Source organism: Pseudochaenichthys georgianus, chromosome 4 (genome assembly GCF_902827115.2).
Source record: "Pseudochaenichthys georgianus chromosome 4, fPseGeo1.2, whole genome shotgun sequence".
Taxonomy (NCBI): Eukaryota; Metazoa; Chordata; class Actinopteri; order Perciformes; family Channichthyidae; genus Pseudochaenichthys; species Pseudochaenichthys georgianus.
The window spans coordinates 41,166,843-41,183,848 of NC_047506.1; the positions used below are offsets into that span (position 1 = coordinate 41,166,843).

General features: G+C 41.4%; 1 protein-coding gene across 3 annotated transcripts; it reads left to right on the forward strand.

Moving 5' to 3' along the window:
• The first annotated feature begins 3,775 nt into the window (after positions 1-3,775).
• Positions 3,776-16,940, forward strand: dipk1ab (divergent protein kinase domain 1Ab). Of its 3 annotated transcripts, none has more exons than XM_034081355.2 (5): positions 3,776-4,054; positions 14,451-14,585; positions 14,720-14,827; positions 15,248-15,424; positions 15,506-16,940. In XM_034081355.2, exons 1-5 carry the CDS (start codon positions 4,001-4,003, stop codon positions 16,316-16,318), a joined length of 1,287 nt encoding a protein of 428 aa, XP_033937246.1. In that variant the 5' UTR covers positions 3,776-4,000; the 3' UTR covers positions 16,319-16,940. The 3 variants fall into 3 exon arrangements, with proteins under 3 accessions (XP_033937246.1, XP_071059050.1, XP_033937247.1); XM_071202949.1 differs by lacking the exon at positions 3,776-4,054 and adding an exon at positions 5,135-5,181; XM_034081356.2 differs by lacking the exon at positions 3,776-4,054 and adding an exon at positions 13,041-13,090.
• Positions 16,941-17,006: the final 66 nt, after the last annotated feature.

Sequence of the window (17,006 nt, forward strand, 5' to 3'; positions counted from 1 at the left end):
TCACAGAGAAGTGCTCGGCTTATTGGTCAACTCTCCACCTATCATGGGAATGAGCCACGGCCACGTGCATTGCCAAACCTCTCATTCGCATATAGGCTATCGGCAGGCTAAATAATTAACCCCAGTCACATCTGTGTTTTTGCCTGCTTTTGCCAGGATGTTTAAGCCAGTTAAACGTTGTGTTGTTGTTGGCTGCAAGACTCGGGACAGGGGACTGCATGCAGATTTCTGTTTGTGTGTTCCAAACATTTTACCACGGACATGTTTATGAACTTCTCTCAAGTCCAACACGGATATGCCTCCAAACTAATGCTAAACCCGGGATCAATACCAACCATCCGGGACCAGGCCAGTGAGGACACATCCAATTTTGAAGCTGTAAGTTTTTATTTAGTGGTGTTTTTCCTGATAAAGCTATCTCTAGCTTGTATATGTAGCATATAGCTTCGCCGTATCAATGTCACCTCAAACCCAAATAGTAATCTGTTAGGTGTTTATATGTTTTTGTAACATTTTATTTTGTACGCTCCGCAGTCTTTGCTTTGTCTTTTATTTTAATTATCAGGCATTTGCTAACATGTTCAGACATACTGCCGTAATGGCGATCTGTGTGAAGGCTGTAAAGCCACGCCCTAGCCGATAACACAAGTATTTATTCTCCTATTATTAGTATTTAGTATCCTCTAAAATCATATTGAGTAAGTTATAATAACAAACGTAATCTTCTGTAGGCAAGTGCTGTTTTTTCCAGTGTTATATGTAAAAGCTTTTGTGATTGTAGTCTGTAAGAACGATCAGATATCATCGATCTGTAAGCTAAGCTACGCTACGCTAATGAGACATGCCGTTTTTTCCAGCGTTATATGTAAAAGCTTTTGTGATTGTAGTCTGTAAGAACGATCAGATATCATCGATCTGTAAGCTAAGCTACGCTAATGAGACATGCCGTTTTTTCCAGCGTTATATGTAAAAGCTTTTGTGATTGTAGTCTGTAAGAACGATCAGATATCATCGATCTGTAAACTAAGCTATGCTACGCTAATGAGACATGCCGTTTTTTGCAGCGTTATATGTAAAAGCTTTTGTGTGTTTACTTGTTTGCGGACATGAATATAAATGGGGGTGTGTTAGGATACAACACTGTGTATGTATGCGAGGGGGGACACACACCACGAGTAAAACTGAGCTAAAGCCCCGTTGGTCTCTTGTTGTTGACAAGGCCTTACCTCTAGCAACAGGCTAATTAGTGGCTAGCACTCATTACAGTCAGTCTACTGAGCTCAGCCCCTCTCCAACACATCACCTGTATTGAGTCAGAAACACAGCATGCACGTTACGGTTCAAAACTAACTCGGATTGGAAAAGGCTAAGCAAAGAGCTTTGCTAAATAGAGAGTTTTAGCCCCATCTTTTGGGATTTCAGACTATATTTATCCAAATAGTATTTTCTCATCCTGAATACTAAGTTGAGATGATTTTGTTCTAACTATGTGTTCTTCTTTACAGGCCAGCACCTCACATACTTACTAATTAGTGACAATTTGTACATCCTTTGCTATTATTTACATTTTTTTTTATCATGGCGGAAATGAAAGACTGTACCTGGCAGCCCTGCACTACAATGAAAACGCTGAGCGTGCACAAGCCACTACATCCACTGGAAACCCTCTGTATAAACTGCAGTTCCCAAAGGCCAGGAAGGGAGAATGCAGAGCAAAACCATTAAAGACTGACCCCACATTCCGTAAGTGATTAAAATATTTATTATACAACTATTTACAAATATAAAATAAAAAAATTAGAAAGAACTTTCAGTTTTTTACATGCATATACTAATCTAAACCACATTTATAGACGCTTTTATCCATAGCGACTTACATACTCAATACTGTGGGCAATCCCCACAGGAGCACTTTGGGGTGAAGTGTCTCAGGGACACAACGACATGCTGACTGCAGTGGGGTTTGAACCTGTGCTCCCCTGATCCCAACACCAGCACCACTATTCCACTGCGCTTCCCTTTTGCATTTTCATGAACTTAAGGGCATTTAAATATGGAATACCATTTAAGCCAAAATTAAATAAATACATAAATAATTAAATTAATACATATATATATATAAATATGCCTATGAAATAAATAAATGAGGCAATAAATATGTATACATGTACATTTAAATACACATTTATTTATTTCAAGAGACTTTTATTTCATAATGACACATTTATTTATTTATTTCAGGGGACTTTTATTTCATAATGACACATTTTATTTATTTCAGGGGACTTGTATTTCATAATGACACATTTATTTATTTCAAGAGGCTTTTATTTCATAATGACACATTTATTTATTTCATGGGACTTTTATTTCATAATGACACATTTATTTATTTCAAGAGGCTTTTATTTCATAATGACACATTTATTTATTTCATGGGACTTGTATTTCATAATGACACATTTCTATTCCTTATATGCAAATGAACGGGGCGTGGTTAGCTCACAGATCCAGACCAAAGCAACAGCACTACAACTGTCTCAATAGCTCTTGTTTCACACTCCAGTACTCTTAAGTGGTGCCAAACTGCCAATAAACCAAACCGGTTCCGGTTCAAGAACCGTTCTTGTGCTTTTCTGGTGCTTAACTGGTTCTTCTCTGGTTCTGCCCCTTTTCCACCAAACTGGTTCCAGAGCCAGTTCCGGGCTAGCCTGATTTAGCTCTGGTTCTTCCTGTTTCGGCCGCAGCGGAGCCGGCTCTAAACACCGAAAACCGGTTCTTAGCTGACCCCACTTGGCTGCCCGGCAAGAACCAAGAACCACGCTCATGTCGGAAGGGGGCTAGATTAACCTGAGCCATAATAACACTTTATGACGACTACGGAAAATGAAAGTAGTAACAAGCAGTAGCACTGAGCAAAGTGATTAGAACACACAAAGAACACACTTTATAAAATGAGGCAACACTAACCAGGCTTCGTGTGATTCTGTTTATTTGTACCTTACTTTGACCATCAGTTCACTGTCATTGATCATTGTGGAGAGCAGGCAGACGTTTTGTTTTGTATTATAGCAGAGAGACGGCTGAGTTGACCGCAGTTATGCAACAGCAACCAAAGCTAAACTGACTATCTCTCGTTTTTTTGTTGTACTCGCCGTGAAGTGGTTTTGCGGCCTGCCAGTAAACCCAGAGAAGAAGAAGACGAAGTGACGTCAGCGTAATCGTGCCTCAGGGAAAGTACTGCGGTGTGAATGCGATTGGCACTAGCCCCCTGGCGGATTTAGTGCCGTGGTACTTTAGTGCCGTGGTACTTTAGTGCCGTGGTACTTTAGTGCCGGCACTAAAGTACCGCAAGTCCTGCGCTGTGAAAGCGGCTATTGAGACAGTGTTGTGGTGCTGTTGCTTTGGTCTGGATCTGTGAGCTAACCACACCCCGTTCATTTGCATATAAGGAATTTAAATGTGTCATTATGAAATACAAGTCCCCTGAAATAAATGGAAATGTGTCATTATGAAATACAAGTCCCCTGAAATAAATAAACGTGTCATTATGAAATAAAAGTCTATTGAAATAATATGTATTTATTTAATTATTTATGTATTTATGGCTTGAATGGCATTCCATATTTATAGAGCAAAATAATGAACCCGTGAAATATAAACATTTTCAAAGAAATGTAGTTTGTTATCAAACCATAGCACGCCTGTCAGGCTACACCCCCGCCCCCCTCCTCTCTGTAATTGGTCAGAGCCCCACAAGTGATCCAACATGAGCCTCGCTCCGCTGCAGTCGCCCCGCCGCTCAGCCCTCCGCAGCCCGCCGATCAGCGCTCCGCCGCCCGTCGCTCAGTGCTCCGCAGCCCGCCTCCGCTCCACAGGACTACCGTGTCCAGAGCGGGGAAATGTGCACGGTTATTCCAGTGGGCGTTGCCTGATACCGTGCTGAAGTGTGCACTGATTTTTTCTTCCTGCAGCTGGTGTGAGATGTTCTGCATTTGCAATGGCAAGAGGTCTGTTTCCATGGGGGATCTTCACCAAGCCTCTGTACATCCAGGTAGGCTTCAGGGAATCCCACTCTGTGACACATCTGTTTACACGCGCGTTACCGGAAGCGACTGATCACTGTTATGCTATATTCTGATTATCATTTGACCTTCATGCTGCATGTGGATTGCTGGTAATGTGCAGCCATCACTGTAGGTTTTTGTGACTGAATCAGAAAGTCACTTGATGCTCGACAGAAATCAGCCATCCTCTGATCCCGTTGCTGTAGCAACCAGGTCCTGCATCTAAGCCTTGTGTTCATAGGGGATGTTTGAGAGGTTGAACAACTTTATTATCACCTTACATAATGAACTGTTCACTGTGAGAGAACAAGAAACAGCATGCACTTGGAACAAACAAATATGAGCATATTTAATCCTGTAGAGCAGGGTGCTCCAACACGTGGATCGCGAGCTACCGGTAGCTCGCGGGCAGCTTTTCAGTAGCTCGCCGCTCGCGGTTCACAGACTGTGTAGAAAAAATCCGACTACAATAAATGCACCTGAATCAGTCCGTGTCGCTGCGGCTCAGACACACATGGATTTATGTTTTTTTTTAAATACTCGCGTTAGCACCATGTCAGGTTTTTGGTGGATATAATCAAGTCTTGGATTGCAGAGTATAAACGTCCTCTTGCTATTTTTAGTTGATAAATACTTGTGTGAAGTTTGTGAAGGCAGTAGGAAAAAAGCTTCCGCGATCACCGTCTCCTCTGTTCCTCCAAACCCCGCCCCTCCCTAAAAATAATGAGTGACAGGCTGATAGTAACCTGATAGAAACTATATTATTCACTTATTCACTGATTGAGATATGATGAAGCTAACTTAATCTCATACATTCATGGGATTTATGTAACAGTGAGACAGAGAATGTAAGTGTGCACCCACATGCAGTATTTTTGTTTTTATATGCTGTTGTAAATACTCCTGTTGTCTGCTGTGTTCAGACTCAAGTCATGTTTGTGATGCCACATTCAGTGTCCTTTTTTTAACAGAAGACCGTTGCTAGAAGCTGTAGCTAGACTGCAGAAGTATTAGTTTTTTACAATTGATTTATTATGGTTTATAATTTCATGTCAAGACGAAGGAAAAGAAGAAGATGGCTGAACTGTTCAGTGTCAATCCTGTGGAGATGGAGGTTAGAAATCTCCATAATCATGTTCAGCTTAAGTCTCAGCAAAACTCACAACATTTCTGGAGCCTTGTAGACCCAGAAAACTATAAGAGCATTCACCAAGCAGCACTGAAAATGTCTGCTTTATTTGGCTCTACACACCTTTGTGAAGCAGCTTTTTCTGACATGAATGGCATGAAATCTAAATACAGAACAAGACTGATTGATGAACATTTAAGTGACTCTATTAGAGTGAACCTAAGTGGGTACACTCCAGCATACACCTCTATGGTGCAGTGCCAGTCATCTCACTAACTGTGAAAATTATTATTATTTTGCACATGTGCCATAAGATGCTTGTAAGGTGGTGATATGTATTTACTATGTGGGCCATAATAAGAAGTGAAAAAATTGTCTTTTTTTCTTGGACATTTATGTGAATTTTCAGTGATGTTTACTATGTGGGCCATAATAATATGTGAGCAATTGTCGTTTTCTTGGACCTTGATGTGAAGTTAAGATTTTTGATAAGCTTTAGATTGCAATTTCACATGTGTACAAAAGTAGCTTAATTCAACTGATGAGCGCTATGTGAATAAATGTGAGCGATGTGATGGAAGTAGCTCTTGGCCACTTTCATTTTTTCAAAGATAGCTCTCAGATGAAGAAAGGTTGGAGACCCCTGCTGTAGAGACACGGCACTGAATCTCATCAAGCAGATGCTGAGCATTATGTAACAGTTTGATGTGACACACGGGGTCTCAAGATCCATCATTTACACTCCACACACAGAAAGAGTATTATTAGAAATTCAACTTGGACCTACTAAGTGTAATTAAATACAATATATTGATCAATTAAAGACTGCCTCTATTAACACATTTGTCTTAGTTTGAGTTTCTTTTTGGAGGCTCCTAACACGTTTTCATGTAATCATTTATATCATTTATTTTGTATACTCTATGGTAGTTGTTATTTTACTTTTGAGGCCGTGAGACTTTGGAGGTATACTGGATGGAAAGAGTGATTGAGTGAGTGAAAATAGAAGATGATGTGTACATTGTATGATTTAGCTCTTTGTGATTTTGAGAAAACATAATATATTGAAAATTAACTTGAATACATGTATCTCTGAGTCATACTACCAAAGCCATACGTATTCATAACTCTTTACTCTTAGCTTAGGCTCACTTATAGCCTACTTCTTGTTTTTTAAAGAGGCCCTATACAGTTTTTTGGGGGGTTTCCTTTTCCTCTTGTGTGTTATACAGGTTTGTGTGCATATGGTCTGCAAAGGCTAGCATCCCTGGCAGGAAATCCCAACGCACCATTGGACTCCTTTGTTTACTTCTGTAACATAGTGACATCACTATGTAACATACGCTTGGCTAAGGGGCGGGACATCCAGGGCCGGCCCGTAGCACTGGCGTTATAGATGTTAGCCTAGGGCGCCAGATCTGGAGAGGCGTTGCGCTGGCAGCTCTGGGAGGGAAACACATTTTTTTGACCGTTGGTGCTCATCCTAATTTTCGACCTTGATGTAACAATATTCATAATTAATACATGAATATGTGTCCCCGGTGTGTCAGGGAACTCACCAAGTGTCAGAAAACACAACCCTCTCTCTTTTCCTCCATACCCAAATCTCTAAAAACAGGGCTGCAACGGATCTGATACAGACTGATACAGATTTGAAATTGTTCTGACGTCAGAAATGGGGTGCTCCGCCTATATGGGCAACTCTCCACCTATCAGGGGAATGAGAGGTTGCCGTTGCATGGTAACAGCATGGTAACAGCATGGTAACAGCATGGTAATATGATGCTTGTGCTTCACCCCCCTCCTTTGCAGGGGGGCGTGGTCAGCTGCAGCTCATTTGCCACAGAATCAGCCCTTGCAAAAACAGGGCTGGAATACAGCAAATAAAGCGAGGCATGGCTAAAATGCATGATCTGTTTGGTATTTTGAATAAAAAACTTCACAGACATGTTTTATATAGGAATGGCCCTACAATATATTATTCAAATATAGCATGATAGGTCCACTTTAAGTAAATGTAACACCCTTTTCACCCCGGTTACACTTTTCATTTGCCCTGTACGATGGGCGCTGTAAGTGATGAAAATGGGGGATGTTGGCTTATCTGGCGCCCGCAGCTCACAGCCAAAGGACGAGTGAGCGTGGGAGAGCAGGAGGGTACCCGGTAACGGCGTTGTTGTTATTAGAATCTGGTGCTAGCTGCTCTTACGGATATAAGAAGAAGCTGTTTCTACAATAATGTGGAGGAGAGCTCTGCTGTCAGACTGAGAGGCTCAGTGAGGTAAAGAACTCTGAGTGTTTAGATAGTTAACTTTAGTCTAAGTTATCTCAGTGGGTCTCAAACAGTTTGATCACAATTTATGTAAACACATATCTCCAAGGCACTCCTTTATAATTATTGGGATAAACAGGTTTGAAATCATTTCAATATACTATAGGACAGTAAACCAAAAATATCGTTTAATTAAAACAGGAGAGATTACCAAATAAGCATAAATAAATGTTAACTAGGTAAAATAAGATATGAATGAACAACAAAAATAAAATACATTACTTTTATTTGTTATTGGCTATGGTAGGCTATTGGTTATGTTCACATACTTATTTGATTATTAAAATGTAAACCAATATTTTTCATGTGGGTGTTCTAGAGTTGTACCCCCTAGATCTAGTCTCTAGTAATGTGTGCTCAAAGTGCACCAGATTGAAGCATTTTACTTTAAAATGTTCAACATTTTCTTCCCGGGGGGCACACCCCGGACCCCCCTAGAGGATGTGACGTCCACCCCCATTCTATTGTGTATTCCTTGGATACTCTATTGATCTTTATCTTTTCTACTGTACGATTCTCTGGGGGGGGGGGGGGGGGGGGGGGGGCGCCAGCTAAAATCTCGCCTAGCGCAGCAAATTGTCTAGAGCCGGCCCTGGGGACATCTCTAACCGGCTGACCAATCACAACAGATCCGGCCAGCTAACCAATCAGAGCAGACTGGGCTCTGGTTTCAGACAGAGGGTGAAAAGAGGTGTTGCAGCACAGACAGTATGAGAAAGATAAAGAGCTTTTTGAACATTAAAGCATGAAGACATGTCCCAGTAGAGACACACAATACTAATATAATATTGAAAATGAGCAGGATATGTCTTCTTTAATACATTCCTATATTTTATTCTATTCATTTTTCATATACTTCTTGGTAGAGGGAACGTTGATGTTTTAGAATGTTCTATGTGGCAGGAACTTGTAGGTTATAAGTGTATGGACTACTTTGGAGAAAAGATTGCTCTGTGTATGATTTTGATCTTTGTGTTTTTAACAACAAACATATCATCCACTGATTTATCCACTCACACATTTATCGTTGGGACATTCGGCCCCACAGTCATTTGTGCCCCTCATTTCGCTCCAACAATGTCTGATCTCTGCTGCCGTGTGCTTCCTGCCTGCCCTTGCATGTTAGAGACAAAAACTGTCAAGTGCTATGAACAGAGTGAGAAACAGGCGGTCTCCAGGGACAGCCACCAGCACCGCTCAGCTTTCTAGGCCACCTCAGCCTTCCAGTGACAACTTCAGAAGTGTCATTTAGTGATCCTCAGAGAGAAGCTATTTCCACTGAAATACAAGAAGTGACAAGTTCTGCAAGCCGGAAATGTGTGTCCAGTTCCTATGCAGATATTTCATCTTTATGTTTTATAATTATGCGAGATGAAAAGATGATTGTGTCTCCTATGTCTTCATGTCATGCTTCAGAGTTCGAACATATCGTTTAAAAATGACGAGTAAAAGCATGAACACTTCAGTGTCCATATGTTAAAGCTGGTGCTGCATAGTGACATGTGTTGAGGCTAATTCTCTGCCTTGTTCATTCTGAAACGTGTTCAATGCAATTTAATATTTCAACAAATGAACAAGCCATGTTAGCATCAATCTTTTTTTATTATTCACATGACTATTTAAAGGCTCTTTTCCACTGATGTTGCTGTATTTGTCCCATAGATTACATGTTATATAGTTTATGTAGAATTCTCTATTTAAAGTAACCCATATATAACATGAATTATTATATCGTATTTTTTCTGCAGAAATGATATGAATGTTAGTTTAAAGAAATATGGCAACTAGAAGCATTTAAACATTATGCATTTTGGAATAATTAAAAGTTATGATGATATATTCTCTTGAGGTGAGCATTAACTTTAACTGCTTGTCATAAATAAGATGCACAAACCGCCAATTATCCATTTGTAGTTGGCTCTATGATGAACTACTAATGCAAATATTTGCTGGCATGTTTTCACAAGCAGCAGTACAACAGGTAGAGATATAAACTACTTGGGTATTAGAGTGGACATTTGATACAAAGCCTACGAATATGCAAACATTTTGAGGCTTTATGAATATATCTCATATCTTATAAACTGAGATATGACTATATGTATTTTAGAGATAAGCCTAAGTATAGCAGACAATGCAGTCGCTAAAACAAGGTTTCCATTGTGTGATTCTGTTAAACCATGAGTATGTTTTATAAATACATTTAATATTATTCTTGTTAAACACTCGCAGAAACAATCAAGTCACTCAGCGATGTAGCGTCACATGACAACATCGCGTGACATTAGTCATATGACATATTGTTGGTAAACGAGCAGCGGTCTGCCAGTAAAGGTCCTGTTCTTGTTTGGTGCCCCCCCCCCTGCCCTCCAACAGTCTGTTGAACACCGTTATATTTACAGCATGATGACAGGCAGAACAAGCGCTGATAAAGTAATGTTCCCATGTGTTAATGTCGCAGTATTGAGTCAGCATGGAAAAGTGAGCGTTGTGTGTGTGTGGGTGGAGGAGGTGGTGTGTGTGACGGGGGTCCTGCTGTCTAGGCTGTGATGAGTCAGATCTTGTAGTGTCAGACAGTGTTGCATTCTTTTAAAGTCTGTGCGTTGGGGGGGCACAGTGACTCATTTGGGGGGGCATGGCCCGCGAATGGCCCCCCATGACGCCGGCCCTGGTGACAAGTGAGGATGCTACTGACTCTGCCAGGTAGCCCTTGACATCAATCTTTTATGCACATACTGTAAGGCTGGTATTCATATGTATCAGGCAAATTATGCTGTTTTCACTCCTGCAGCCCATCCTGTTGCTTTTCTGTTTTCACATCTGTCTTTTGGCTCTGCATATCAGTCCATTACCAAGCCACCTCTGAGGGATAGCTTTATAATCATACATTATGGATGAATGGTGTGCAGGCTGCAAAAACCGTGTGTCGAACAGTAATGTGCTGCTCTCCATCCGCTTTGATCTCCTCTCCCCCTCAGTGTCTCTACAGGGTGTATGCATGATCTCTCAGGGTTCAGATGGTTTGAACATGCAGGCTTCCTTACCCAGCAGTGAGGGGGTGCAGAGGAAGCAGTTCAACCAGTTCACGGCACACTGTGTTTTTTCCGCCCACCTCACACACATGGCCACAGCTCCCAGTCAGTCTCTAATTAATAGCTGTCACAGCAGCCACAATCGATATCACCTCATTAGCCATGTTTGTGTAACTCTGGCTTCACAAAGGGTCAATACATAATCCCTGAGATACAAATGCATCGGGCAGAATTGAAATGAAAGCCACAAATGATCAATTAGAGAAAAGCCAACCATACGTTGTTTCTCCGCAGAGTGTTATTACCATGCTTTTTGCTGCTGATGCATTTCACCTACGGACAGATCAATAGGAGGTATACTAGCAGCACTTGTGCGGTCAGTCACTGCAGTCGGGTCAGATTTGTAAAAAAAACAATCAATACTTAAAGCAGAAATAGCATTGAGTTAATCATTGATGATTGGATCGTTCCTGCAGGGTGTTTGCAAGATGATTTGTTTGTATATATTATAGCTGCATATGTCAATCTGACCTATTTTCTTACAGCAAAATTAGCAGTCAGAAAGAGACATGTTTGATTTCTGTATACGTGTGATAAAAGAAGAAATCCCTTTCTTATTATTTAATCCATTCATTTTAGTGACCAAAGCAGTTGAGATAAACCATGCACTTATCAATACCTTTATATTAGCAAATGATCAAATCACTTTACGAAATATGAAAGTAGTAGCTGATGCACCCCTAAAAACAAACCCAACCCAAAAACAACAACAATTAATATTCAGTCTCGAAATGATCGGGATGGTATGGTGGCCGACAGGTGCAAACACGCTTTAACGGCCCAAAATATTTCCATTAGGAGAAACATGCTGCAGCTTAAAAAACAATGCAAATAAAAAAGACGAAATATGCCAAAACACATGCTAATGAAGGAACATCTTCACCAACTTGACGAAACATGCGCAGCGTTTACTAAAAGTGCTGCATTAAAGGCGAGCATGGAGAGAAATATAGTCAATCGGAAGCTATTGGTACCTGTTTATGTGGATAATTATGTAAATGATGATGTCCTTTTGTTGTTCTATTTATGTTTATGTTTCATGTGGAACTACTTGAGCAGGTCTGCCTTGAAAAAGAGATCAAGGATCTCAATGGGATTTATCTGTAGGCCTATAAATAAAGGTTTGAAATGAAATATTACCGAGTGACATATGGCTGTCTGAAAGCTTGATATATGTATGATCTGATATGTGGTGTCAAAGACATTACATTGATTGAATATCCATTTACAGGCAGACACAAATGTAATGGATTGCCAATATGGAAGCACAAAAAAAAAACGTATTAGGTTGAGTGTATGGGAAAAGAGCAGAGTGACTGTTCTGGGAAACTGCAAAGTTGGGTTAGAACATCTCTGAGGAAGTAGAAGGGGGGGGATAGAGAGACTCACAGCAATACAGAATATTGGAAGTGAAAGGGAGCACATGGGAGTCCATCACTGTCAGGCACTGAGTGCAAGAATCATTAATATCAGGACTGCTAAAAACTCTGTTCACTAATGCTCTCCATTGGAAGGCTGCCATTATTGATCAGGCAGAATGTATTTGTCAGTGTGGGAATTAAAAAGTAAATCAAAAGACAAGGTAATGAGTCTGGAGTCGCGCTGGATGTTGGTGCTGTGCCAGCCCACAAACAGCATTTACTGTTAACGACCGCCCAGCTATCAGCTAGTACATTAGTGATGTACATTTGTGTTCCACTTATTCGTCTCTTCCCTTATTTATAGGGCAAATAATTTATCAAATAAATAATTACTATGTTGACGTTTTACTCATATTGTTATCTCTACATGCATGTTCCCTTTTATTTATTTAGATCCAAAGATGTGGGCCAAAGTGCTCCACTTTGTCATTTCAAAAGTGACAAAGGAAAGACTTCATTTTTAGTTTAAAGTACATTTATTGACACATGCGCCATATGATAACATGTTAAAAGTCTTTGGCGATTATACCCCGATCCTGATATTGTATATCTTAAAGAGGATATGTAGCCGCGAGCATATGGAAACCCCCCCAGGGTCTAGAGACTGGTGGTGATGTTGAAGATCTGGATTTGATGAGGAGATGGGATGAAGAGGAGGTGTGATGAGGTCTTTGGATTAGCTCTCCTGGCACCGGAAGTGATGGAAGGAGGTGATGGGTGGGAGGCCGCAGCATGAACACCTCAAATCACAGCTGACTGCAGGAGAGAACGGAACCATTTTAAAGTGCGACTGCAGCACGATGATTGGCTGCTGGAGATTGAGGTGAAATGTAAATGGTTAAAGAGAACGACCGTGTTGAGCTGATTATATGTAGCTGCGGAGTGAATGAATATACCCAGTCTTCCTGAAAGAACTTGCGCTGAGCTTCATTTACAGAACAGTGCTGCAGATTGAAATACTATGTAGTCCCTTGATGTTAAAAGTAAAAATCACAACAAGTCAAATCGAAAGCTGAGAGTCTCACAGGCTGAGGAAAGAAGCTGTTCAGGTAAAAGACAAGCTGGTAACTTTGCTTTTCTACAATCTCATATTTTTTCTCATGTTTTAGAGTCTAAGTGACTTTTGGGGACAAACAGTTTGATAGCTGACAGCTGCTAAACGGGCTGTAAAGTAAACCATCGCGCAATTCCACACCGTCAATGTACAATCACTACAAGTGCATGTATTTGCCCCCGAGAAGTGTAAAGAGCTCTCACTCGATACTGGACGAAACATTGTGCTCCCCATTAAAAAAATATTGAAAAAGTTGTTTCCAAAACACAAGTGGATCGGGTTGGAACCAAAGTAAGGCATGTCTCTCTCTCCCCCCTTCCTGTCTACTCCGCTATACTCAAGCAATATTACGCCAACTATTATAAATTAAAACAAACACGTGGGAAACTGGGTTCTAAGTTGAATATACCAAATGAGCCTGTAATACTCTTTGTGCTTTTGTTACGTGGTCAGACAAGACTCGAAATTAATGTTAATGGGAGGTGTGTGGCGCAGTGGAATAGTGCGGTGGTGTTGGGATCAGGGGGGCACAGGTTCAAACCCCACTGCAGTCAGCATGTCGTTGTGTCCCTGAGACACTTCACCCCAAATGGCTCCTGTGGGGATTGCCCACAGTGTTGAGTAGTAAGTCGCTTTGGATAAAAACATGTAATGTAAAATTGTTGCTGCATGGTGTCATGTTTGCCGGATAATAACTTTTGCTATAGCAACTCAATAAGGTGATAATATGTCCATATTAGTGCAGTGATGTTATCTTCAAAGTGTGGGAGAAAACACATTTGGCACTTTGTGATTATTATTTTGTGGACAGTAATATATTGTGCAGCTCCCCAGACTGAATACTGCTTCTAAGAATGTTCAGGTTAAAAGAAAATAAGAAGAAATGTCACGGTGAAGGCGAAAGAAGCATGACGCAAACACTATTATAAATCTCCTTGATGTTTATGTAAAACCAATTTGAACAGGCTGCCTCAGATCACCAGATCGCCAGGCCTTTGCACAATCCTAAGAGTCCACTTTCAAACACTTTTTTTAAACAGCAGCTCTTCCATTTTCAAATGCAGATATTGTGCACATATTTTAATTTGTTATTTTTGTATTACTTCTGTTGTAAAAATGGATATCTTTTGCAATAGTTTTAATGATATTTATATATTTGCTTTTACTTTACATTTTTATTTATCTTACTATATTTAAATATGTACCATTATATACCAAGGCAAATTCATTTCCAAAAACATCAAACGACAGATCATTTATCGAGTAGGAATCTGATTCAGTTATCCATTTAAAACTGATGAACAACCAAACCTTCACATTGGCCCATCAGTGATATTAATGTTTGTGTCCAACAGACCAAGTTCTCCTACCTGCACATGAAGTACCTGTTCTTCTCGTGGCTGGCAGTGTTCGTGGGGAGCTGGATCGTGTATGTGGAGTACTCGTCCTACACGGAGCTGTGTCGAGGGCACGACTGCAAAAACTCAATAGTGAGTATTTTATTTCTCATTTAATATGCGTCGACCTCACCTACCCAGGCCTCAGCGTACATGTGTCCTATAATGTTCTCTCCTGATGATATTGTTCTATTTCCAGTTTACCAATATTTCCATTGTATTTTCAGTGTGACAAATACAGGAAGGGAGTCATCGACGGCTCGGCCTGCAGCAGTCTGTGTGACAAGGACACGCTCTACCTGGGGAAGTGCTTCACCTTGAAGCCCAAAAGCCAGGTCCGTTTTTAATATCTCAATAAATCAAACACTCCTCTCCAGACTGCTTGTTGTTCAAGGGATTGTTTGGATATTTGAAGTGCGGTTGTTCTGTGGGATGAATGTGCATCGGTAGGTTCTCGTTCTTCTCCCATATGAAATGTCTGTATTCTCACTGTAATGCAATATTATGAAATATAAAAACTTTGGCCTCACTCCCTCGTCCTCGTCTTGAAGTTGTCATGAATTAGAACCCTGCTTCAACAAATTGGTGTTCAAGTTTGCTTATAGTGTAAAACGTTTTAAAATGTGTTAAATGACGATTAAAATACAACATGAACAATTAGGGCTGTCACAAAGCCCGACATCACAATCTATAGGAAATACACTGACCTCATACGACCTTCAAACAATGAGTATATTCATTTGACCTTCTTTAAGGTGTACTCTGGGACCTGGGGAGACCTGGAGGGAGTCATTAAGTGCCAGATGGAGGAGGCTCCTCATTATGATTTGGGAAATGCGATGCAGCACAGGAAGGAGTCTGCGGCCTTCAACCAGCCCACCAAGGGGACATCTGTGGAGAGGTTCCGAGAGATGATCCTCAACCACCTGAAGGTCAGGAAGCCTCCATCTAACACAAATACAATCCAACATAATGTGATTACAAATGGTTTTAAAACGTTTCTTTCCTGACAGTCTAAAGTGGGGGATCAGGCCAACCTCGCAGACCTGGCAACACAAGTCCTGTCCATAACAGACGCCAACAAAGACGGCCACATCTCGCTGCCCGAGGCCCGCTCCACCTGGGCTCTGCTGCAGCTCAACGAGTTCCTGTTAGCGCTGGTCCTGCAGGACAGAGAGCACACGCCCAAGCTGCTGGGCTTCTGTGGAGACCTGTATGTGATGGAGAAGGTCCCGTACTCGCCCCTGTACGGGATCAGTCTGCCCTGGGTCATGGAGGTGTGGATCCCGGCCGGTGTGCGCCGCAGCATGGACCAGTGGTTCACCCCCTCCTGGCCTCACAAGGCAAAGATCTCCATCGGACTGCTGGAGCTGGTGGAGGACGTGTTCCACGGAACGTTCGGCAGCTTCCTCATGTGCGACGTGAGCGCCACCAGGTTCGGATACAATGAGCGGCACGACCTGAAGGTGATGGACGCAAGGTACATTGTTCCGGAAGCCATCTTCCAAGAAAACATTAGACAGCAACGATGCGATGTGGATGAGGATTGTCTCTACGGGGCAGACTGCCTCACGTCCTGTGACCTCACCAAGCACCGCTGCACCCCCGAGGTCACCAGGCCCAACTTAGCCAAAGCCTGCGAGGCCCTGAAGGACTACACTCTGAGGGGGGCCCCGGCTGATGTGAGGGAGGAGCTGGAGAAGCAGCTGTACGCCTGCATCGCTCTGAAGGGCTCCTCAGAGCAGATGGAGATTGAGCACTCGCTAATTCTGAACAATCTCAAGACTTTGCTTTGGAAGAAAATCTCTCATACGAAAGACTCCTAAGCGCCGAGAGGCACGACAACCATACCTGAATGCTTTTAAATATTGTACAATCTTTACGTACGTTTAGGATTCACCTTATATCCCTTTGACATGTGTAACTGATGGTAAACCCTGAAGCTGTCGGGCATGGTGACTTTATTAAATCAAACAAGTAGTCTTTGTCAGTACTGGAGCAACATTTGACAAATGCAACACCTGGATAGTGAGGTCTTGCTTAACCCCTTTCAGTTTGAGAGCACTTTAAACTGTTACTCCACTTGTCTTTGCACGTGCTTACCCAAGTTCTAAAAGTTATGTCATTGACAATCATTAAACTATGGATGCCCAAAGGAGGCTACATTAAAATCTACCATTTTATTCCAACCCAGATTTAAGAGAAGTTATGAGATAAAATGTTCAAAGTGGTATCCTACTGTACAAAAATGTGTATAAATATATATACTATATATATATACACACAGTACGTATCAGATCTGAAAAGACTGTCACCAAATGTTCGATTCATGCAAGTGAACACATGACATTCACTCAACCGGTTGGTTGGAATTGGATGCCAAGTTTAGTTGCACTCATTTATGAATCCCTTCATGTGCTAATCAGTCCTTAGTGTCGAGTGGTTAAACAACACTACTGTAAAGAGTTCCCTTCAAAGGGCACCAAGAGGCTGCTGTAGTTTACAGAAAGGACA